General features: G+C 50.2%; 1 protein-coding gene across 8 annotated transcripts in view; it reads left to right on the top strand.

The window, feature by feature from the left end:
• LOC147725801 (uncharacterized) overlaps nucleotides 1-25,034 on the top strand; it is a 626,472-nt gene that overhangs the window by 139,700 nt on the left and 461,738 nt on the right. For 4 of the 8 annotated variants that reach the window (XM_086959971.1, XM_086959976.1, XM_086959973.1 and 1 more), the window contains exons 3-5: nucleotides 6,987-7,025; nucleotides 9,566-9,642; nucleotides 23,165-23,263. In XM_086959971.1, coding sequence (XP_086816097.1) covers nucleotides 9,609-9,642; nucleotides 23,165-23,263 — 133 coding nt within the window. In that variant the 5' untranslated portion in view covers nucleotides 6,987-7,025; nucleotides 9,566-9,608. The remainder of the gene's footprint in view (nucleotides 1-6,986; nucleotides 7,026-9,565; nucleotides 9,643-23,164; nucleotides 23,264-25,034) is intronic. The other 4 variants (XM_086959974.1, XM_086959978.1, XM_086959975.1 and 1 more) reach the window with 3 other exon arrangements.

Below are 25,034 nucleotides of genomic sequence, written 5' to 3' on the forward strand. Positions count from 1 at the left end.
GTTTGCACAGCTGTCTTCGCGGCTTCATCAGCCAATAAATTCCCTGCAACGTCATCACGCTGATGACTCAGTGTATGTATGACGCGAGTCTGTTGTAGTTATTTTTGCAAAAGAACTACTTGTTCCCAAAGCATTTTATGCTTGATTGTGCCACCTTTTGTATTTTTGAAACCGTTTCGAACCCAGTTCTTCAAGTGTTCGTTGTCGGATTCAACGCAGAAGTACGAATCGCACACTGAGTGTGGGGAATTCGCGATCTGTATTTTCAAGCGCCATCTTGAAAGCCTGTAGTTCAGCTCGCTGAGCTGAACAGTCTCCGAGTGATTGAGTTTTAGTGACCATAGGTCTAAATTTACCTTCGTGCCAGCGTCCTTTATCAATCGCGCACGTAGCACTATAGGCTTGTTTACCCCCAATTGCGGGCTGTGCTGATCTGTCTGTATAGATTGTACATCCGTAATGTTCTAGAGGCAGAATTTCGGTCTGCAGAGGACATTAGTGTTCGTATTGTAGGAATTCTTGTGTCTTCAAGTAGGGGTCAAAAACGTATTCAACGAATGTTGCAGCAAGAGAATTAACCCATTGAATTCATTGTGGATGTAAAGCCTTTGCATTGGGAATGCTTGCTTTCGTCACTGCCTCTAAGGCAGGTACAGGTGTAACGATCATTATTCGTTTACCCTGTTCGAGAGCTCTCTTTTGCTACTGCAGTTTGAACCGCTGTCAGAACTTTTTCTGTAGAAGTGAATTTTATTTCTGCTTGTGTGTACAAGTGTGATTTGTATGCTATTGGTACCTTTTCCCCTTCTTTAAAGGTCAGGTATGTGAATCCGCATCTCCCTGGGATGATTCGGATCACAAGATTGCGCGCATTATCGCGTGTTTCTAACAGTATTTTTGCTAACATGTCTATTTGCACTGAACGCAAAATTTCTGTGTGTTTTTGAGTCCAATTTGTTGGTTTGAAATCAGGTTTGATTAGTTCGTCGAGAGGTTTAACCCTTTCTGCGTAATTTAGAACATAAGTTCTTCCAAAATTCAGGAAACCTAGAATTGACTAGGTTTTTCAGCATCTTTGGAGGTTGGAGCAGCGCACATTTCTCTAGAAAGTTTGCTGCCAGGCTTTTGCCATCACTTGATAACTCGTATCCTAAGAATAGGATGTTGAGGTGGGCAATTCGTGATTTCTTAAAATTAAATTTTTATCCTTCAGAAGCGGACCCAAGTATTATGGTGTTCACTCTTTTCAAGTGTACGTCCAAATCATCGTCTGTAAGATAGATTTCATCGACATTAGATAATGCCTCATCATCATACATTTGTAGTAACTCTGTTACTCTGGCTGAAAATAACCTTGGACTATTCTTGAATTCCTGGGGGAGACGGCAAAATTGTCGCTGTGTCCCCAAGATTGAGAAAGCGGTCAAGTGCCTCCTTTCAGCTGCAATGTTTTGACAGAAAAACCCATTTGAAATATCTAATGTGATTTTTTATTTTTTCCGCACAATGTTATTCATCAGTGCTGCACTGTGTGCGTTTTGTACTGCAAAAGTTTTGCAAAAAGAGTTTAAGTGCCTGTAGTCCAAAACTAGACGATATGTATTGTCTGGTTTGGAGACAGGAAACAAAGGATGAGGTGCATGTTTCAATTACCCCTTGGTATTCAAGTTGATCTAAGATCTCCCTGACCTGTTTTTTAGCTTCTTGTTTAATTGGATAATACCTCTGAGCACTAGGTTGATTTTTTTACTGGATTTTACGGTGAGGAGAATCCTTATCCCATCCTACGTGATTTTTGTATAATGCTGGAGCCTGAGCTACTGCCCATTTCCTGGCATATGTGTATTTCTTATAAATTGGAATGTGATTTGAGAAGGCTGGCATAATTATCTCTTCGCCATGTGGGCACTCCCTGACAAATGCAGGTGGCCAGTCTTGTTCAGCTAGAAGAATGTCAGAACCCTTGGAAAGCTTATCCCAAAAGAGAGCTTTTATTTTCCTAGTTATGTCCCCCTCCATCCGGAGTGTTACTTCATACAACTTGTGGGGTGCACTAACCCTGGTGTCAACTTGAATGCATTCTTTCAAGTCCACTGTCTCCAGATGATCCTTCAGGATCTTGCGAACTATGGTTACTTCTGCTGCGCTGTCTAGCATTGTCTGAGCCCACCTTTAATGTTGGCTAATAGTATAGCCGAGACTTGTTTGAAACCCTTCAGTAGTTTCATACCCAAATTTTAGGCCGGTTCTGGACCGTATTCATTTTGAATCGGTCTTAAAACGTCTGGTATTACCGCCATGGACGGCACACCATGTCTTTTAGTGTAGATTGAAGCAAAGACTGTACCCCAAGTGTCACAGTCCTCTTCGTGTGGTGCAATCCCCATTGGTAAACTGATTGTTAGAATCCTGTGTTTTTCATGAGGTGTACTATCAGGGAATACTGCCTCTATTTGAGTAATTTTTTGTGCTAACCATAATGGACCTGTCGTATTGTTTATGTCAGGATGTGGTGTATAGCTGGCTGGTACCGGCCATGTCGCTCCTGGTCTACCTAGTGGACCGAGCCTTGTTATGTGATTTTGATGTTGTAGGGCGCCTTTGGTAAGTTAGTGGAATTTCAACGTCCTCAAAAGGGACGTTTTCCTCCGGAGGTTCTTCTACTTTGTAGTAGTGAAACTCGCGTGTTACTGGATTTGCTTGTGGAAAGACAATCCATGAATAGAATACCTCTATCTGCCGATACTCATGTGCCTCTATGACAAAGATTACTTTACCACCTCTCGGTGATACCCCATTTTCAATGAGTTTTATTGTAATTGTTTTCTTTATATTAGCCGGGATGATTATAGCATTCGGCTCATTTTGTTCGAGACTTGTGTCGTCTAAAACTGCTTGTGCTGCTGCTGTAGCTCTGTTCCTTTCGTTGCCAGACATTTTGTTGACCGAAAGTTTGCAGAGCAAGTTTCAAGGAAACAACGATTAGGTGCACAATATTTTTGGAACACTGTATCCTTCAACGTTGAACAAACCAAAAACGAATACATGGGAGTTTTCGTCCTACTCAGTTTTGGCGGATATTATCCTTTAACCCACTCCAGACGTCTTTTGGAGTTTTTACGGGAGAAAGGGTCTGTGTGAAAAGCACGACTGAGTTACTCTAGTATCTAGCGTTAAATTATCACCTTACCAAACGTTGGGCGCCATGTCGTGTAGTTCCTATATTCCCAATAGGCTCTGCGCATTGGAAGAATATATCCTGTAGTTTAGACGTAGGACTGAGGTCGACTAGGTCTCTAGCGAATATATTAAACTTAATTGTGAGTGCCAGCTAACTCAGAGGTCACTAGAAACTTTCTCGAATTCACAAGAAGGGATTAGTTTCTGTCAACCGCATAAACATGACAACTTTGTTTCCCAAGAAAAAGAAATCAATCTCTAGAGTCGTGGAAACAATAGATAGCTATTTTACTCAGTCAATCGTGCATGCTTCGTTTCACCAGAGGTGCTGAGAAAATAGAGAGACAGGCGTTTTCAATAAAAAGTATTTATTGAAAAGCCTTCTTTCTCAAGCATAAGAAATGTACTGCTACAATCGTAATACTGGTTATTAGGTACAAGGCATATAATACGAGAAGTATTCTAAACTAGTACTGTAAAAGCAACATAGAATACATAAAATACATACAGTGATAAATAATGACTAAAAGTACTCAACTGGTGCTTCTAAATACGCCTACCCCGGTGTACCTAACCTAAGTCTAGTACGGGGGAAGAAGTAAGTGAGGTGTAGCTTAAGTTTTGTGTTTTTTGCCAAGAATCTATTCCAAGAATTCTCTAAGGGTTTAATCAGCTCCGTACCTTGCATTTAGAATGATGGAGGTCTTTTATCTCTCTCTCAGGACTCGATTTCCCAGCAACCTGCAAGGGTAGCCTGGAAACACTGGAGCTGGATTTCTCGGCAGGAGAAAAGACAGCGTCTCTCTCTCAGTGCGTCAGCTGGCGGGTCGGCTTCCTTCGGCACTTGCTGCTTCAGGGCGTCGGGCAAGTAGTTAGTCGATCTGCTCCAAACCACTGTGTGTTTGTCTGGGCAAATGTAGGCATATTTATACCTTGAAGGTGCTGAGTTTGACGTATGATTGGACATAATAAAGTCATCAAAGACTCAGTTCATTGAAAACTCCATGATTTCCTAGTTACATTTGTATTCAGGCAAGGGGAAGTCCCTAGATGCTGAAGGCGGGTTTTTCTAAGAAATCGTCGTTGATTCTCGGAACTTAGTGGAAGTAGCTATGCCGTATTTGGGCTGCATAGGCTCAGTCTAAATATGGTGATGATTTATATGCCTATATAAGGATCGGGTAATTTATACCGATATATGGGCATGAATCGGGAAAATTACACTAGGGTCATAGATTCCTACACAACAGGCTGTTTATGGAGTATTTGGTTGTTGTTAATTTTGTCAATGGCCTGTTTGTGGAGTGTTTGGTGGTTGTTATTAATGGTGTCAATGGGCTGTTTGTGATGTATTTGGCTGTTAATGGTGTCAATGGGCTGTTTGTGGAGTGTTTCGCTGTCGTTAATGGTGTGAAGGGGCTGTTTGTGGAGTGTTTGCCTGTTAATGGTGTCAATGAGCTGTTTGTGGAGTGTTTGGCTGTTAATGGTGTCAATGGGCTGTTTGTGGAGTGTTTGGTTGTTGTTGTTAATGGTGTTAATACGCTGTTTGTGCAGTGTTTGAATGTAGATATTATTGCCGTCAATGGGCTGATTGTGCAGTGTTTGAATGTAGTTATTATTGGTGTCAGTGGAGTGGGGCACTGATTGTGCAGTGTTTGGCTGTAGTTATTAGAGTGTCATTGGGGTGCTGTTTGTGGAGTGTTTGGCTGTTAATGGTGTCGATGGGCTATTGAGTGTTTGGTTGTTGTTAATGGTGTCAATTGGCTGTTTGTGGTGTGTTTGGTTGTTATTAATGGTGTCAGTGGGTTGTTTGTGGAGTGTTTAGTTGTTATTAATGGTGTCAATGGGCTGTCTGTGGAGTGTTTGGTTGTTCTTATTATTTGTGTTGATGGGCTGTTTGCAGAGTGTTTGGTTGTTGTTATTAATGGTGTCAGTGGGCTGTTTATGGAGTGTTTGGTGGTTGTGCCAAGCCGCCTCCCCCAGGATGGGCAGGGGAAGCTTCAAAGGCATTCTGCCTTTGTGACCTTCTCCAGACCACTTGCTGTACTCAGCAACTGGGCTCCACCCGTTCTGACCCCTACTCTGGTGGGAAGAGTGGCGGTCAACCCTACGTCAGAAAGGGGGGGGGGTGCCACCCTGTACCAACTCCACCCCTCAGGTGGGAGAGGCGAGGTGATGCACAACCCCGGGCTCCCGCCATCTTGAAGGGGGAGAGGAGCAGGCTAGGTGGTGTACCCACCCCAGGACAGGGACCCATTGGTCCCTGCCCTTACCCTAACTGTAACACCCCTAAATTTAGTTTTTAGGGGTACCCTGAACCTTATTCTACAGATCCAGATTCCGAAACAGGAAAGAAGAACAAGAAACAAGAAGACCTGCCGTGCAGCTGCTAAAAAGAGGAAGACACCAACTGATTTGGCCCCAGTCCTACCGGCCTGTCGACCCTTGAACCTGCTCTTGCTATACCCCGGCGTCTGCAGTGGTCAGCAACCTCAAAAACCCCGGAGGACCTGCCTGCCTTGTGACTGACAACCTGGGTCTCCCACGAGCTGTGGTACTGCTCAAAGCAAGTAACAAGCCCTGGCATCAGCCCGGAACCACCAACACTGCACACTCTGCACCCGCCAAACCCGGCCTGTGCTGGAGCGACTCAAGACCATGAGGACGCCCCCCCCCCCCCCCCCCCCCCGGCGATTCTGACTTGAAATCCCAAGGACCCTCCTCGACGAATCCGTCGAAGCCTGCAGCCTCATGACAAAGGACCCCTCTGACCGCGACAAGCAGGGGGTAAGATTTCCCAGCCTCAAAAGACCACCCTGCGCCCCACGGCCCCCTGTGCCCAACTCCTGGGTGCCTACCTATCCTCCAAGATCCCAACTTACCCCTCGAAGTGTTGGTCGCTCCAGAAGATCCACCGTTCCCGAGCCTGCAGCCATTGTTCCCTTTTCAAGATCCCCTTTGAATAACATTGAGCGCCGGATGGCTCAAAAGCACCCTGCACCCAGCCGCCCGAGTGCTCCTGGCAGTGCAACCTGTACCCAATCCTACTTCCCCATTTGCCATGAGGAAGTGACCAGGAGCCCAGCAGCCACAAACCAAAGGCCCCCTGCCTCTCATTGGATAACATTGGGCCTAGCTACCTCTGCACCCGGCTGCCCCTGTGCCGCTGAGGGTGAACCAACTGTACCTACCTGACCCTGGGGGACCCCTGAGTCTGCGCCCAGAACCTTAACTTCACCAGTCGAGTACTCACCTGAAAACCGATGACTCATTTTCCTGCCATAGAATAACATTGACTGGTTTGACTCGAAAAATCTTCTAAGTGTGAAGTTTTGAAACTTTAAAATATTCCTATAAAATCAGCCGAATACCGAATTCCGAAGTACTCATGTGCGATCAGGAGAGAAGCCAGTACTGTACCTTGTAGCCCAGTACTGAACCGCAAAAGTAATCCTAACTGGGTTTACTAGTAATCTGAATTTTCTCCATAGGAATGCATTGTTCGCTTTTCTATGAAATTTCTTTTAAGTGTCTACTTTTTAAAACTTGAAATATTTCTTAAAAATCGTACCAACTACTGAACTGTAATTACTTACCTGTCTTAAGTAGAGATCCCAGTGCTGGACCTAGGAGCCCAGTACTGGATCACAAAATCCAGTAACAAAAAGTACCTGTAACCTGAAATTTCTCCCATTGGATAACATTGCTAGATTTTCACTGAAAAGTTTGTGTGAAGTTTTAAAATACCTTTTTATTCTTCAAGGATCATTGCAATAACTAAAATGTTTTTACTTATCTGTTTTCAGCTTAGATCCCAGCACTGAATCTAGGATCCAGTCCTGGAGGTACGAAAGTAATCGATAAAGTAATCAGCTGCATTTATGTAGAAAAACCCATTGAGCTCAATGTTAAATTGTGTCATTGGGGCGCTGTTTGTGGAGTGGTTGGCTATTAATGTTGTCAGTGGGCTGTTTGTGGAGTGTTTGGCTGTTAATGGTGTCAATGGGCTGTTTGTGGAGTGTTTGGTTGTTGTTATAAATGGTGTCAATGGGCTGTTTGTGCAGTGTTTGGCTGTTAATGGTGTCAATGGGCTGTTTGTGGAGTGTTTGGTTGTTGTTATAAATGGTGTCAATGGGCTGTTTGTACAGTGTTGGCTGTTAATATTGGTGTCAGTAGGCTGTTTGTGGAGTGCTTGGTTGTTAATGGTGTCAATGTGCTGTTTGTGCAGTGTTATAATGTAGTTATTATTGGTGTCCGTGGGGCACTGATTGTGCAGTGTTTGGCTGTAGTTGTTAGTGTGTCATTGGGGCGGTGTTTGTGGAGTGTTTGTTGTTATTAATGGTGTCAATGGGCTGTTTGTGGAGTGTCTGGCTGTAGTTAATGGTGTCAATGGGCAGTTTGTGGAGTGTTTGGCTGTTGTTAATGGGGTCAATGGGCAGTTTGTGGAGTGGTTGGTTGTTGTAATTAATGGTGTCAATGGGCTGTTTGTGGAGTGTCTGGCTGTAGTTAATGGTGTCAATGGGCAGTTTGTGGAGTGGTTGGCTGTAATGGTGTCAATGGGCTGCTTGTGGAGTGCTTGGCTGTTAAGGGTGTCAATGGGCTATTTGTGGAGTGTTTGGCTGTTATTAATGGTGTCAAAGGGACACTGTGCAGTGTTTGGCTGTAGGTAATGGTGTCAATGGGCTGTTCGTAGAGTGTTTGGTTGTTAATGGTGTCAATGGTTGTTTGTGTAGTGTTTGGCTGTTAACCCCTTTGCAACGGGGCAATTCCTCTAATGTGCCGGGGGGAGGAGGGGGCGTGCACAGCACCCCGACCCCGGTGCTCGTGACGTGCTCAGCTCGTACTGCAGAACGGTGGGCGTATGCTCATGACGAGCTGAGCTCATCACGGCCACACCCGTTTCTGAGGAACGCTCGCACAGAACAGAAGGGGAATTAGCCCCGTGTGCGAGCGTTGCGGCTGTTATGACGAGCTCAGCTCGTCATCAGCACACGGCCACCGTGCCTCATGACGAACTGAGCTCGTCATGAGCACCCATGTGGTTAATGGTGTCAATGGGTTATTTGTGGCGTGTTTGGCTGTTGTTAATGGTGTCAATGGGCTGTTAGCAGAGTGTTTGGTTGTAATTAATGGTGTTATTGGGCTGTTTGTGGAGTGTTTGGTTGTTGTTATTAATGGTGTCAATGGGCTGATTGTGCAGTGCTTGAATGTAGTTAATGGTGTGAATGGGGCACTGATTTGCAGTGTTGGGATGTAGTTATTATTGGTTTCAGTGGGGCACTGATTACTCAGTGTTTGGCTGTAGTTATTATTGGCTTCAGTGGGGCACTGATTGTGCAGTGTTTAGCTGTAGTTATTATTGGTGTCAGTGGGGCACTGATTGTGCAGTGTTTGGCTGTAGTTAGTGTGTCATTTGGGTGCTGTTTGGGGAATGTTTGGCTGTAGTTATGGTGTCAATGGGCTGTTTGTGTAGTGTTTGGCTGTTAACCCCTTTGCAGCAGGGGCAATTCCCCTAATGTGCTCAGGGGAGGAGGGGGCACGCACAGCGCCCCTTTGCTCGCGACTAGCTCAGCTCGTCACGCAGCACGGTGGCCGTGTGCTCATGACGAGCTGAGCTCATCACGGCCACACCTGTTTCTGTGGAAGGCTCGCACAGATGGGGAATTAGCCCCGTGTGCGAGCGTTGCGGCCGTTATGACGAGCTCATCCCGTCATCAGCATACGGCCACTGTGCCTCATGACGAACTGAGCTCGTCATGAGCACCCATGTGGTTAATGGTGTCATTGGGCTGTTTGTGGAGTGTTTGGCTGTAGTTACTGGTGTCAATGGGCTGTTTGTAGAGTGTTTGGCTGTTAAGGGTGTCAATGGGCTGTTTGTGGAGTGTTTGGCTGTTGTTAATGGTGTCAATGGGCTGTTAGCAGAGTGTTTGGTTGTTATTAATGGTGTCAGTGGGCTGTTTGTGGAGTGTTTGAATTTAGTTATTATTGGTGTCAGTGGGGCACTGATTGTGCAGTGTTTGGCTGTAGTTATTATTGGTGTCAGGTGGGCACTGGTTGTGCAGTGTTTGGATGTAGTTAGTGTGTCATTTGGGTGCTGTTTGGGGAATGTTTGGCTGTAGTTATGGGGTCAATGGCCTGTCTGTGGAGTGTTTGGCTGTTAATGGTGTCAATGAGCTGTTTGTGGAGTGTTTTGCTGTTGTTAATGGTGTCAATGGGCTGTTTGTGGAGTGCTTGGTTGTTAATGGGCTGTTTGTGGAGTGTTTCGCTCTTGTTAATGGTGTCAATGGGCTGTTTGTGGAGTGCGATAGTGCAGGTTGCAGTTATTGATGAATTATATCGTGTTTGCCGGTGCAAAGCTAGGATTCACGTATGTTTGTCATTGCAGGTTCATTTAACTTTGGACTCCGCGATCTCTTCTCTGCCACAACATGAAACCTTTGAAAGAAAATCGAAAGCGGCCCGGTAAGAAAAAAATTAATGATGACAGAGCTTTAAAGCTGCTGGTTAAAGGTTCATTTGATTAATTTCGAACGTATGTGAGTTGTGTTTGGGTGGGCAGCGTTGTGGTCGTGGAGGGAGGGGTTGGTGGTGGTGGTGTTTGCATAGATCTGTGCATTTTGTAAATTCAACAATGTCCTTTTTTCCCAACAGCTGTGCTTAGAATCTTTCTGGTTCACTACAGAATTATTGACAGCGGCGGCCATAGGTAACCCCCTCCCAAAGCAGGGACGCGAGTCTGAGCAGTGGAACCCTAGAGTTGCTGGTAGATGAGACCCTTCGCCCTTGGCTCCCTATGTCTATTGTCGTTCCCTGTGTCTGTCACGTCAGGTCCCCCTCTCTGGGCCTATTGTGCCTCCAATAGCTATTGAGTCTGTCCACGCCCACATCTGCCTCCTCTCCCTGGGACTGTCACATCTCTCCTCCTCTCCCAGGGCCTGTCGCATCTCTCCCTCCTCTCCCACGGCCTGTCTCATCTCTTCCTCGTCTCCCAGGGCCCGTCACATCTCTCGTCTCCCAGGGCCTGTCACATTTCTTCCCCCTCTCCCAGGGCCTGTCGCATATCTCCTCCTCTCCCTGGGCCTGTCACATCTCTCCCTGCGCTCCCAGGGCCTGTCACATCTCTCCCTGCGCTCCCAGGGCCTCTCACACATCTCTTCCTCTCCCAGGGCCTGTCACATCTCTCCCTGCGCTCCCAAGGCCTGTCACATTTCTTCCTCCTATCCCCGGGCCTGTCACACCTCTCCTCCTCTCCCAGGGCTGGTCACTTCTCTCGTCTTCTCACGCACCTACCTCCTCTCCCTGAGCCCATCACATCTCTCCCAGGGCCTGTCACCTCTCTTTTCCTCTCCCAAATTCCTGTCGCCTCTCTCCTCCTCTCCAAGTTCCTGTCACATCTCTCCTCCTGTCCAAGTTCCTGTCACATCTCTCCAAGTTCCTGTCACATCTCTCCTCCTCTCCCAGGGATGGTCCCTTCTCTCGTCTTCTCACGCACCTACCTCCTCTCCCTGAGCCCATCACATCTCGCCTCCTCTCCCTTCTCTCCCAGGGCCTGTCACATCTCACCTCCTCTCCAAGTTCCTGTCACATCTCTCCCCCTCTCCAAAGGCCTGTCACATCTCTCCCCCTCTCCAAAGGCCTGTCACATCTCTCCTCCTCTCCAAGTTCCTGTCACATCTCTCCTCCTCTCCAAGTTCCTGTCACATCTCTCCTCCTCTCCAAGTTCCTGTCACATCTCTCCTCCTTTCCAAAGGCCTATCACATCTCTCCTCCTCTCCAAGTTCCTGTCCAATCTCTCCTCCTCTCCAAGTTCCTGTCACATCTCTCCTCCTCTCCCAGGGCTGGTCACTTCTCTCGTCTTCTCACACACCTACCTCCTCTCCCTGAGCCCATCACATCTCTCCTCCTCTCCCAGGGCCTGTCACATTTCTTCCTCCTCTCCCCGGGCCGGTCACATATTAACACCTCTCCCAGGGCTGGCCACTTCTCTCGTCTTCTCACGCACCTACCTCCTCTCCCTGAGCCCATCACATCTCTCCTCCTCTCCCTTCTCTCCCAGGGCCTGTCACATCTCTCCTCCTCTCCAAGTTCCTGTCACATCTCTCCTCCGCTACAAATGCCTGTCACATCTCTCCTCCTCTCCAAAGGCCTGTCACATCTCTCCTCCTCTCCAAGTTCCTGTCCCATCTCTCCTCCTCTCCAAGTTCCTGCCCCATCTCTTCTCCTCTCCAAGTTCCTGTCCCATCTCTCCTCCTCTCCAAGTTCCTGTCACATCTCTCCTCCTCTCCAAGTTCCTGTCACATCTCTTCCTACTCTCCCAGGGCCTATCAGATCTCTCCTCCTCTCCAAGTTCCTGTCACATCCCTCTTCCTCTCCAAGGGCCTGTCACATCTCTCTTCCTCGCCCAGGGCCTGTCACATCTCTCCTCCTCTGCAAGGGCTTGTCAGATCTCTCCCCCTCTCCCAAAACCTGTGAGATCTCCCCCCTCTCCCAGGGCCTGTCAGATCTCCCCCTCCTCTCCCAGGGCCTGTCAGCTCTCCCCCCCTCTCCCAAAACCTGTCAGATCTCCCCCCTCTCCCAGAGCCTGTCACAGCTCTTCCTCCTCTCCCAGGCCCTGTCACATCTCTTCTCTTCTCTTCTCTTCTCTCTCTGCCATACTGCCCAGGTGGAAGTTTGGTAAATGGCACTTATATCTGTCAGGAAAATCAGAAGGAAGGTACCACACACCTGAAACACTTGAGCTTCCACAGGAACAGCAACATTCAGAAGACCCTGATTCAAATGCGAGGATTAATTTCCCGACTCTCCTGCCCCACTACAGCGAATAAATTCACTTCCCGTAAGGCGGGGGAAGGGGGAATGGGATAAACAAGAGAGACTCCACTGCTATGCCGGCTTCTCCTGGGTTCCTAACGAGGTTCACACTGGCATTTGTAAACACAAATTAACAGCATTAACTTTAACTGGTTCCCTCCCACCAGTACTCCTAGCTACCCTCACCCTCCCTAGCTACACCTTTACCTGAACTTTACAGTGGAATTGCCTCTCTCCATAAATGTTGCTACAGGTAATAGTTGACAATGCAGAGCTGAATGTAATGATGTAGGTTTACTGTTGGACCGGCCTCGTGGCGTGGTCACCCCTGAACCAGACATATTCCCAAGACCCTGAATCACCCGATCCTTCCCGCCATGACACACATCCCCGACCCTGGGCTTCCTGTCCTCGTCCCCCATTTTCCTGGTATCCGAGGCCGATGTCCCTGCACCTAAAATGGCCGCCCCGGCCCCAGCCGACCTCGGCCGACGGCGCCATCCCCAGCCAGGGGGTAGAGCGCTCCCTGTGAGCGAGAGAGGGAGGAGTAGCTTGGTCACACCTTCCACCTCCCCTCGAGAGATGAGTTTCGATCACCCATATAGCCTCCCTGAGGGCTGGCTCCAGGCCTGCTGAGTGTCTGGGATCCCTCCAGACCCAACTTGAAAGGATGAAAGGAGCCGCCGAGGCGGAACCCCCAACAACCAGCCCCCAGGTGCTAAGACCTCCGCCTGCGAGGACTCCGGATATCAAAGGAAGGGAGTCCTACATCAAGGGCGACTCTGGAATGATCAGGCAGTTGTATCCTTGACTACGAGAGCCCTGCTGACCTGATCGCGGCTCCTCCTTTGCAACCAACGAGACCCCCGAGCCCTGCTGACAAGTCGCGGCTCTCCTACAATCCGAAGAACTCTTGAGCCCTGCTGATTCGTTCACGGCTCCTTTGCAACCGAGAAGATCACCGAGCCCTGCTGACTCTGTCGCGGCTCCATCGCTACCTTAAGAACTCTTGAGCCCTGCTGATTCGTTCGCGGCTCCTTTGCAACCGAGAAGATCACCGAGCCCTGCTGACGCTGTCGCGGCTCCCCTGCTACCTTGAGCCCTGCTGATTCGATCGCGGCTCCAGAGACTACTCTGGTCCGGCTGTACCCAAGATCACTCCGTATCCCCCAGCTCTAGGATTGAGAGCTGTGCGCCCGATACCTTGAACTTTTGAGACTGTCCCGCTACCCTATCCCGACCAAGACTCTTCGAGCCCCGGCTCGCCTGTACTGAGAATCTGCGGATCATAAAGATCAATTTTTTATTTGAAGAGATAAAGAATACGTTCTCTTAAAATCTCCAGTGTGGTGTGTCTCTGTTGAAGTGGTGCTAGCGCAGCGCGTACGATTCTAGATTCGAGACCCTCAACCTGAGGGTCTTCCGCCAGTGCTCGGCTGTATTCCTAAGAGAGGTGGGTCCCAGGGTGGTCAGGTGCGAAATCTGTCCCCTACTGAGGTTGGCCCTCTAACATTTACTCTCTAGGCAGGTAGTAGAAGATTGTTGGTAAGCATAATATAAAAAAAATATATATATATATATATATATATATATATATATATATATATATATATATATATATATATATATATATATATATATATATATATATTAGGCTTTCCTGTTTTCAGTTTCTATTTTTGGGAAATTCTGGTGGTGTTTTCCCAGTGTTTTCCAGTGATTTCAATACCTCAAAAAACAGTGGTTACTCGTTTTCGCGCCATAAAAAAACAATTGAAACAGTGTTTTTGGAACGCTTTGCTTTTATTATTGCTTTCCCATTTTTCTTCAGAAATTGTATACTGTTCTACATTTCAGAAGCTTAATACAGTGCAATACCTGCACACCCCAAGCATCAGGAACTACCAGGGACACATACATTCCCCATGCATTCCTATGGGAGGGCAGGCCTATCTCACCACACGCACTCAGAGTGGGAATCACCATCCCCAGGTCACATATAAAAAGCAAAAACTTCAGGGGTGAACCTGCCAGAAGGGCCAAGTCCAACACAACCCCCTTCCAGCCAAAACGCAGGGCAGACCAATTACCACTGTGATGGACTTCCCTGCTTTGGGCGATAGAACACGGACGCGGCCCGCACTGCAGGTACACCCTCCGGTTCTACGCCACGTTGATCCATAAGACATGCACAGACTTTAAAAAAAAAAAAAGAAAAAACACAGGCCCAACCAGGGTACCCCAATGGTACTCCTTAGTTGTCCACGGCTAGGACCAGGCCCTAGCCCACCCTTATACCACTGGTCCATGCCAATCCAGATTGGGGGGTGGTAACCCCTGGCCCACAATAGCCGTTCGCCACTCCCTTTCTCAGTGTAGTTCCACCTTACCACTGCTCCTTCAACCTAGGGTCCGCACCCTCAGGCTGGCCAGAAGTCACAGGCAAGAATGCCCCACCCTACCTCTACTTCTGGGGTTCCGCTCTCTCCCAGGAGAAGCACCCTCCAGAACACAACTCTCCCACCAGTCCAGGAACTCTCTCCCTCCACTGGTCTACCACCTGGGATCCAATTTCACCGGATGCACAGGGGTCAGACTTCCTCTGACCCCCTTCCAGAGTTCCGCACCCTCCCATTTAGAACAGGGTCCCTCCACTTAAGGTGGGCCCCACCTGCTCTCTGGGTAGTACCACAACACTCAGCCAAGAACCCTAAGGATCCCTGCTAGGCCTGTACCACCCCTTCTGGGAAACACAGGGTCTCTTTACTTAAAATGAGCCCCACCTGTGTCCACAGGGGTACCCCTAGAAGACAAACCGGCCAGGACACTGGCTACAGTCGCCCTGCCGTCCAGATCCGAAACACCGACTACTGGCTCCCCAACCGAGGGACGTACCCTTGGGTCAGATGCCTGGCACACCAGGAATTCTACAAGATGAAAACGAAATCTAAGACTTTCTCTCCTCCTTCAGCAGGAAGGCAACCACTGCAGGTCAATCCCCCATACAGCTTACCCGGTTCCTCCTCTTCAGGCAGTAGTTCCTTCTTGTACTTCAGGACACTACGTACAGTTGCCCTGGCGTCCAGATCCGGACACACCGGCTACTGGCTCCCCAACCGAGGGACGCAAGCAACCTTGGGTCAGATGCCTGGCGCACCAGGACTTCTTGCAAGGAAGACACATGACGCATAAAACACATTCAGCGGTGTACGGAACACATGATGCATCAAACACATTCAGCGGTGTAAGGAAGACACATGACGCATAAAACACATTCAGCGGTGTACGGAACACATGATGCTTCAAACACATTCAGCGGTGTAAGGAACACACATGACGCATAAAACACATTCAGCGGTGTAAGGAAGACACATGACGCATAAAACACATTCAGCGGTGTACGGAACACATGATGCATCAAACACATTCAGCGGTGTAAGGAAGATACATGACGCATAAAACACATTCAGCGGTGTACGGAACACATGATGCATCAAACACATTCAGCGGGGTAAGGAAGGACACACTTATCGTTGATTCAGCAAGCTCCCCATCCCAGAGAACTTGCACTCCAGTATTCAGCAAGCTCCCCATCTCAGGGAACTTACACTCTAGTACTCAGCAAGCTCCCCATCTCAGAGAACTTACACCACTTGTCCAGTGTAACACAACATTCATCCACACCCCCCCCCTTAGATTGGTAAGACAGTTTCTACCGCCCCTGATTTCTCAAACTGACCACACGTGGCACAGGTACCATTACTCCAGGAAAGGGACAGGGACCAAAACATTGGATACATTTTCGCTGCCACCACTGGATCCCACCCTTCTGGTGAATCCAGAAAACACATTTGCACTTAGGGGGATGAGCTACTCTCCCGAGCTAGGGACACCTAACTCACAGTGCACAAGAACCACATTTGCCACAGAAACAGACATTTAAGCAAACTTAAAAACAATAATCCCCTTCCTTGTCACCATCTAAAATGCAGAGTTTTGTAGTGAGGCCAGTTATCGCTGTGGTACTGCGCAAACACAAGTCCATATCCCACCGCTAGCCACCAAATGTTAGAAATGGGATTTCTGGTTGGCTAAGGCTTGTGCCAAAGCCAGGCAGAAACCACCATTTCCAAGGTTAGGGTAAGGAAGTCACCCGCCAAGACAACCCCTGCTCACCCTCTTGGTAGCTTGGCACGAGCAGTCCGGCTTATCTCTGAGGCGATGTGTAAAGCATTTGCGCACGCACCCACCAGCAACAACCTCCAGGCCCCCCCCCACAAAAGGAACTCCACACAAGGTATATGTAAAAATAGCCTTTGTATTGAAAAACACATCAGATAGGAACACACACTTTACAATGTGCCAGGGGCACGGGCAGAATTTACAGGGGACTATGTACAGGACAGGGCCATGGGACCACTGCCAGGAATATGCACTTGGTGGAACTGGCATTAGAACACATAACAACCAGGAACTTCAAAGAACTAGCATTAGTACACATAACAACCAGGAGCTTCATAGAACTAGCATTTGAACACATAACAACCAGGAGCTTCATAGACCTAGTATTAGAACACATAACAACCGGGAGCTTCATAGAACTAGCATTAGAACACACAACAACCAAAAGCGTCATGCAGAGTGCATAGGGTATTCAGGAGGGAAAAAGGACAAGGCACAGAACGTATCAGAAGCACCTTCAGAGGTGCAACACAGAATAATTCTCAGGAATCACATTTAACATATGCTCATAACTTTCACCAGGCCAACTGGCCTCTCTGGGGCTAGGACGCCCAATGTCGCAATGTCAGGACAGGCTGCAGGTAGCCAAGAACAAACCTAAACATAGCAGCTGCCCACGAAGTGCTGGGCAGCTGAAAGGCAATGATGGGGCCAACGTGGGAGCCTCGGAGGCTCGGAACAAATATACAAAGGGGAGCTTCTCTGGCTCGAGAACAAGATGCTGGGGCTGTGCCTCGCGGGCTCGAAAGACAAATGCCAACGGGGGAGCCTCTCAGGCTCTGGCGAACAAATGCCAATGGTGGAGCCTTTCCGGGCTCGAGAACAGTGTGGGGCCGTCGTTGGAGCCCCTCCTCTGGGGACTCGAGATCATTGGGCCACCGGGGAGCCTTTCGGGCTCATGAATAAATGTGGGGGGGTTTGGTGGAGTCCCTCTCAGCTGCTTCTCTCGGGTCATGTAGGAGCGCGGAGTAGGCTCCCGCTGCTACCTGCTCCTTCTTCACTCTGTGGTCGGATCTGGGAATCTCCTCGGGCCGGCGGCCAATCACGGCGCGGCCCGGGGAATGATGTCTTCAAGGAATCCTGGGCCGGCAGCCAATCCCAGCACGGCGCGGGGAGGACGTTACGAGGGGTCCCGGGCCAGCGGCGGTGAACTCGGGGGGACGACGAGGGGTAGGCTCCCTCGAAAATGAGTTAAATAAGGAATAAAGCGAGGTAGGCACTCGCTGGGGGTCCAGGAAACCTTCATATAACGGGGCAGATGCCGGGTGGGTACCGGCTGAGAAAAACAGCGCTCCCAAGCGCTAGGCACACAAATAGCGCTCTCAAGCGCCAGGGGTCAATGGAAAGCGCTCCCAGGCGCTAGGGCAACAGCAAGCATCAGTCCTTCAGGGGTCAAGGACCTCAGCCGTCCATGGGCCGGGCAGGGCCCAGGGAGGCAAGCCTCCCCCCGGGCCCAAGCAGCAACATGCCCCTGGTAGATTCGAGTTGGGAACAAGAACATTTTAGAAGAGGTCACATCCTCTTTTTATACATGAAATTCCTTTGTCTAAAGGTGCAGGGTGGGGGAGAAAACCAGTCGTAGCTGGTTTTGGGAGTACTTTGTTTTCCCCAGCCACCCTTTCCATTCACCAGGCAGGCTAGGGTCATCAGTCGCACCACAGGGTGCAGAGCCAGCATTGTGTGGGAAAAGCCCAGCCCTATTCAGGACCCAGGCGCAGCCCCTTCCTCACATCGGCATGCTAATCTCTCCATTCACCACCGGGGCAGACCCACACAGACTCCTGGAGCCAGGCTCCCCAGTCAGCTTCAGCCAATCACGCGCCAGCATCCTTACTGCACACACACACACACCCATGTCTAGAAGTGGCACTTCCTCACTAGACACATACACGCCGCATATATCATCCTGCAGCATTCAATCACATGAGTCCGCACATACCAGACGTGAACCTGAACACACCACGCATCAGGAACTACTAGGGACACATACATTCCCCATGCATTCCTAAGGGTGGGCAGGCCTATCTCACCACACACACTCAGAGTGGGAATCACCATCCCCAGGTCAAATATAACAAGCAAAAACTTTAGGGGTCCAACAGTGAGGGTGTGTGAGGGTGTGAGGGTGTGAGGGTGAGAGGGTGTGTGAGGGTGAGAGGGGGTGTGAGGGTGAGAGGGTGTATGAGGGTGAGAGGGTGTGTGAGGGTGAGGGGGTGTGAGGTTGAGAGGGGGTGTGAGGTTGAGAGGGGGTGTGTAAGGGTGAGAGGGTGTATGAGGGTGAGAGGGTGTATGAGGGTGAAAGGGTGTGTGAGGGTGAGAGGGAGAGGGTGTGTGAGGGTGAAAGGGTGTGTGAGGATGAGGGTGTTTGAGGGTGAGGATGAGGGTGTGTGAGGGTGAGGATGAGGGTGTGTGAGGGTGAGGATGAGGGTGGTTGAGGGTGAGGATGAGGGTGTGTGAGGGTGAGGATGAGGGTGTGTGAGGGTGAGGATGAGGGTGGGTGAGGATGAGTGGGTGTGAGAGTGAGGATGAGGGTGTGTGAGAGTGAGGATGAGGGGGTGTGAGAGTGAGGATGAGGGGGTGTGAGAGGATGAGGGGGTGTGAGGGGGAGGTGTGTGAGGTGTTTGAATGTTTGGGGGTGTGAGTGTGAAGGTGAATGAGGGGGAGTGACGGTGTGTGAGGGTGAGAGGTTGGGGGTGTGAGGGTGAGGGGGTGTGAGGGTGAGAGGGTGTGTGAGAGTGAGAGGGTGTGTGAGGGTGAGAGGGTGAGGGTGTGTGAGGGCGAGTGAGGGTGTATGAGGGTGAGGATGAGGGGGTTTGAGGGTGAGGATGAGGGGGTTTGAGGGTGAGGATGAGGGGGTTTGAGGGTGAGGATGAGGGGGTTTGAGGGTGAGGATGAGTCGGTGTCAGGGTGAGGATGAGGGGGTGTGAGGATGAGGATGAGGGGGTGTGAGGATGAGGATGAGGGGGTGTGAGGATGAGGATGAGGGGGTGTGAGTGTGAGTATGAGTGGGTGTGAGGGTGAGGGTGTGTGGTGTGGGTGAGGGTGTGTGTCAGGGTGAGGGTGTGTGTGTCAGGGTGAGGGTGTGTGTCAGGGTGAGGGTGTGTGTGAGGAGGGGTTTGAGAGTTAGGAGGAGGGGGTGTGAGTGAGGAGGTGTGTGAGGGTGAGGAGGTGTGTGAGGGTGAGGAGGTGTGTGAGGGTGAGGAGGTGTGTGAGGGTGAGGAGGTGTGTGAGGGTGAGGAGGTGTGTGAGGGTGAGGAGGTGTGTGAGGGTGAAGAGGTGTGTGAGGGTGAAGAGGTGTGTGAGGGTGAGGAGGTGTGTGAGGGTGAAGAGGTGTGTGAGGGTGAAGAGGTGTGTGAGGGTGAAGAGGTGTGTGAGGGTGAAGAGGTGTGTGAGGGTGAAGAGGTGTGTGAGGGTGAAGAGGTGTGTGAGGGTGAAGAGGTGTGTGAGGGTGAAGAGGTGTGTGAGGGTGAAGAGGTGTGTGAGGGTGAAAAGGTGTGTGAGGGTGAAGAGGGGTGTGAGGGTGGGGAGGTGAGGGTGTGGGTAGGTGAGGGTGTGGGGAGGTGAGGGGAAGGAGGATGTGTGAGGGGGATTGAGGGTGAGAGGGTGTTAGGGTGAGAGAGGGAGGGGATGTGAGGGTGGGTGAGGGAGGGGATGTGAGGGTGGGTGAGGGAGGGGATGTGAGGGTGGGTGAGGGAGGGGATGTGAGGGTGGGTGAGGGAGGGGATGTGAGGGTGGGTGAGGGATGGGATATGAGGGTGGGAGGGTGAGGGGTTGTGAGGGTGTGTGTGTGGGTGAGGGGGTGTGAGGGTGTGTTGGGGGTGAGGGTGAGTGAGGGTGAGGAGGTGTAAGGGTGAGGGTCCGAAGTAAATGGTGGCATGGCAGATATAAGACAGAGAGAAGAGACTGCGTGGTGACTGCGTTGGTAAGTTTCAGAATCAGGAGGGGCAGAGTCAGCACAGTCTGCGAGGGATCAACGTCTCTAGAGGCAAAGCATAGCGGATGTAGCATTGCAGCTAGCAAGTAGTGTTTTCAACCTGAGTGTCCCTAGAGAGATGGCAACACACCAACAGCATTTGAGGAGCAAGGCTACTGTAAACAAGCATGGTTGGCTTTCACTTTCACCCAGAAACAAGCTCTTGGCATTGCTGTGGAAGGGGGGTGGGGGAGCGGGAGTGCATCCTTTGAAGTCTGATGCGGGGGCGGGGGAGTGGCAGCCTTTGAAGTCTGATGGGGTGGAGCGGCAGCCTTTGAAGTCTGATGCCAAGGCACAGACAAATGGTGGGGTGTGACGTGGCTGGCGTTGTGCATACGCCTGTCTCGCATGAACTGTCTGTGTCTAATCCGCAGTTTTGGTACAGTTTTCGGACTGCTTACTAGAATCTCGCCGCAATGCTTACTCATTGCTCAGTGAGACCTAAAACCAACTTGCAAATATCCGGACCCAACACTAGATGGCAAGAATATGCAAAGCATGGGAATCTACAGCTCTACAAGCCAGGAACAGATGCTTACAGGGTTTGTAACATTATCCTTTCCTTCACCAAGCTCAATCAAGATCCTTTTCTGCTCAACCCCGGCATAGGGGATCCAAAAACTGGATGGGGCAGTGGGGAAGGCGTTCTTTGCTAGTACCCGGGCATTGCATGTCAGGCTGGACTGTTGAGACTGGTGCAGGATCAAGATAGACTTACATACGGCTTCGTTCCAAACTGAGGTGACATTGTGGGCAAAAGAACAATGAATTTGGAATGCTACCCCAAGGGATTGCCAGTGGGTAGACTTATTGCAAGAATCCTTCCCATCACTATTTTGTGTATGAGGATTTGTGTCTCACCTTCTGTGTCAGGAAGGGCTGAGGTTCGCTTCCTGGAAACGCCAGTGTTGACTGAGGCTAGTTGCCATCCATCGAGACAGATCTTTTAACACCTAGGACGACAAACTGGTTCAGGACCTTCAGTACTCTTTGCCCAGTGTGGCATGCGATCTCTTTGCTGAACACAACAATCCCAGTGCCTGACATTCTGAGTCCCCTGTACCCATTGCAGGCAACCTGGGGGAAGCTTTTTGATTGATGTGGAATTTTCCACCTACTACACATTTCCCTCCCATTTTCTTGATTATTTGTATTTGAGGAAGATTTACCAAGACCAAGCTCAAATCCTCTTCATCGTCCCGGAATGGCCACGAATGGAGTTGTCCCCAAACCTGCATGTCTCCCTGTATCTCCCACTACTGCACCGTCCACCTTTCAGGGCAGAACTCTTCCCATATTCGACGGTCCAGGATGGGATGTGGTATACATGATCCTTTCCACTGGTCAACCCTTCATAAACTCAGCCTATTCTGGGAAGCAGAGCAGATTAATCTCTAATGTACTGCTCAAACCTCTAGGGCTTGCCTGTCGGACTCTAGTCTGGCTGTGTGGTGGGCACCCTCAAAGAGTATATTGTAGCCTTGGCAACTTTTCTGTCTTCTTGATCAGCATTCTGTCTTTGTCGCGTGTAGGGATGAAATCCTGAATGGCTGGCACACTTTTCCTCCAGCACCTATTATCATGCCCACGTAGGTTTTGAACCTGTTTTTGGCTTTTTTAATGTGTGCTCCTTTTCAGCCCCTCCACCGTTGTCAGGCAATCCAACCAAAGAGGAAGGTTAGCGACACAGACTGGACCCCAGGTGCACCAAAGAGATCAGATCCAAAGCCCAGCTCTTTATAGGGTACATGGGCAACAGAAAGGACGAGGCGGTCCTGAAGAGGACGCTTTGCTTCAAGATATTTTTCTATATTGAATGAAGGAGCCTCATGAGAGAATCCAGGCCCACTCCACCAGGACAAAAGCTTCTGCCACAGGACTGACTGACTGACTGACTGAGGTTGAGATTTGCAGGGTGGGGTCATATGCTTCCATTCACACCTTCGCCGAACACTACTGTTTCGATTCAGAGGTAAGAATGGCCATTTCACAAACTCCATCCTACAGGATTGTCCTCATCAGCCTACTCCTTCAGACCCTCTGCTGAGTAGGCAGCCAACTGATTTGGAATATATTCAATAGGTGAGGAATCTGCAGGTAAAAGTACCCATCCGAAGAAACTTAAGGCCACCTGCTCCTGGAGCTTGGAGCACCAGTGCGTGCCTGCTTTCCAAGACCAGTGTGTCCTTATAGAAAGCGGCGAACGCTGGAAGCAGCGAGGTCCAGTGAAGGATCCAGGCGAGTGGATCTCTACAATGAAGTATGAGTAGACGGCTGCTGCAGCGATCGGGTCGTTGCCTGTGTACATAGGAGAGTCAGCGACCCAGTTTGTGAAATGGGCTGACGTGAAATATACTGCAATGCTGATTGGGCTGTAGCCCGTGTGCGGAGGAAAGTCAGCAACTCGGTATACCGGGTGCGGCCACTGTGAAGTAAACTGTCGTAACAATCTGGCTGTAGCCCATGTGTGGAGAAAAGTTGGCGACCCCTTATGTCAGGTGGGCCGACGTGAAGTGTATTGCGGTTCCGATGGGGTCATAGCCTCTGTGAGGAGGAAAGTCGATGACTGCCTGACCCACGCTACCATTGAGTCAAGTGCTGAAGGGTTACTTGGCACAGTTGTTTATGATACATAGTATGTCGGAACCTGGGACATGAGCAGTAAAAGGCCTCCTACACGAGGGCCTAGTTGCTCCTGTTTGCTCTGTGGCTCTGTACACAGTTCTGATAAGGTTTCACTTGCATAGGTGAAACTCAGGAAGCCCCAGTTTACTTTGTTGTGCTAGTCTCATCATAAGGCCTAACAGCTTCCCTCTCATTGCCTGCTTACTCCAAAGCTGACCACACACATCTGTGTCCGGATCAGCAGACTCCGCTTTCCTCTCACTGCCTACTCACTCCTGATATCTATTGGTGTATGAAGCCCAATTAAGACTATTTGTCTTCTACATTTCACAGCTGCCAAAGAATATGTGAGGCCAACGCAGAGAAGAAGCCTGGTTGACGAGTCTGTTCCATCCGAGGAGGGCTCCTGGACTGTTCGACTGGCGCGACTTGGTGAGTGAATGTCTTGGTGCACAGTTTCCTGTGAATTTATACTATAACTGCCAACAGAACGAATGCATTATTGTCAGCTAGATTAGGCCTTTAGCACCAGTCTTCGTTGAGACCCAGTCCCTTCTTGGTACCAGCCTTCATTATGATCCAGTCCCTTCTTTTTTTTCACAACCAATTTATTGAGCAAAAGAGTATCAAGAATGTGGTATCTTCACACACCAAGATCCCCACAACAGTATCAATGTAATGGTGACATACATAGTATTCCATGAAGCAAGTGTCAATGAAGCTCCGCTTTAAAAATGCCCTAACAGCCCACCCCAACCCCAACTACACCCCCACCCGTACCCAACACCCCCCCCGCCACACATGTATAGAAGCATCACAAAGACGATACACATAGAAGAAGCAGGTATAATGCAACCAGGGTTTTGCCATTCGGGCCAGAAAAGTCACTGCGATCAAATGTCCTCCTCCTGCTCCGCCGGGGGTTCCAAGGACAGGCCACGGTAGTCGGCCCACCGCTTCCAGATCTTGAAATGTTTGCGTGGGCAGCCCCGTGCCTCAAAGACCGGTTTTTCAAGACCCATAAAGTAGTCCAGCCCAGCCTTCCATGCAGACAGGGGGGGGCCCTCACAGATTTCCAGGCCCGAGCCAGGTCACGCTTAGCAACCACCAGGCCCAGGAGCAACAGATGACGCTTATATATGTTGCCCCCAACCCCTTCCATAATGTGCAGCAGGCCTAGCCAGTGGGTTCGAGGAAGATCCCAGCCCAGGACCTCAGCCAGGCAACTCCATACGCCCCTCCAGAATCCAGCCAGGCGACCAGACAACCACACCGTATGCAGCAGGGAGCCAGGCACTTCCCCACAGCGCAGGCACTCCGACGACGCAATCAAACCAGCCTTCCACAGACGTTCACGTGTATAATAGGCACGATGCAGGTATTTGAATTGTATCAGGCGGAGCCGAACCGCAATAGCGGTGCCGCGCGGGGACTCCAGCGCCTCCCTCCAATCGTCCTCATCCAGGTCGCCCACGTCTACCTCCCACGCCTCCCGAAGGGAGCTGAGAGTGGATGAGCAGTGAGTAACAAGTGATTGATAGATCCTAGAGACCTTCTTGTCTCCCAAGTCTCCCATAAACACTTTCGCCTCAATCGGACTGAACTCCGGCAGGGAGTCGAGGCCGGCAATGCTCGGGGCGAGGGCATGCCTCAGCTGTAGGTAACGGAAGAACTGGGACTGAGGCATCTGGAACTCCACACGGAGTTCCTCAAAGGACTTGAGGGTGGCGCCTGAGACGACCTGGCCCAGTTGTGTAATTCCAATAGCCTCCCAACCCTCGAATCCGGCCAGGGCCGCCAGTTCCGGGAGCATGCCGTTGTGCCACAGCGGCGTTTCAGCCGTTAATTTGCCCCACCAACCCATGCGGCGCAGAGACTGCCGCCACACTGCAAAGACCACTTTAGTTACCGACGGCAACCCACGGCGTATACGGGCCGAATAAAGAATGGTGTGGAGCGTACGATCTCCCATGAGATGTCTCTCCAGGGCATAGGCCGGGTCACTCCTATCCCCGTACCACCAGTCATTGAGGACAAGTAGGTGTGACGCCTGGTAGTAGGAGAGGAGGTCGGATGTGGCCAAACCACCACAGTATGTGGACAGAAACCACGTCCTCAGGGCCACCCTGGCTGCACCGCCATCCCACAGGAAGCGGCTCAGCACGGAGTTCACCTGGCGGAACCACTCCATGCCAATAGGGTG

This window comes from Lissotriton vulgaris, chromosome 3_1 (assembly GCF_964263255.1).
Source record: "Lissotriton vulgaris chromosome 3_1, aLisVul1.2, whole genome shotgun sequence".
Lineage (NCBI taxonomy): Eukaryota > Metazoa > Chordata > Amphibia > Caudata > Salamandridae > Lissotriton > Lissotriton vulgaris.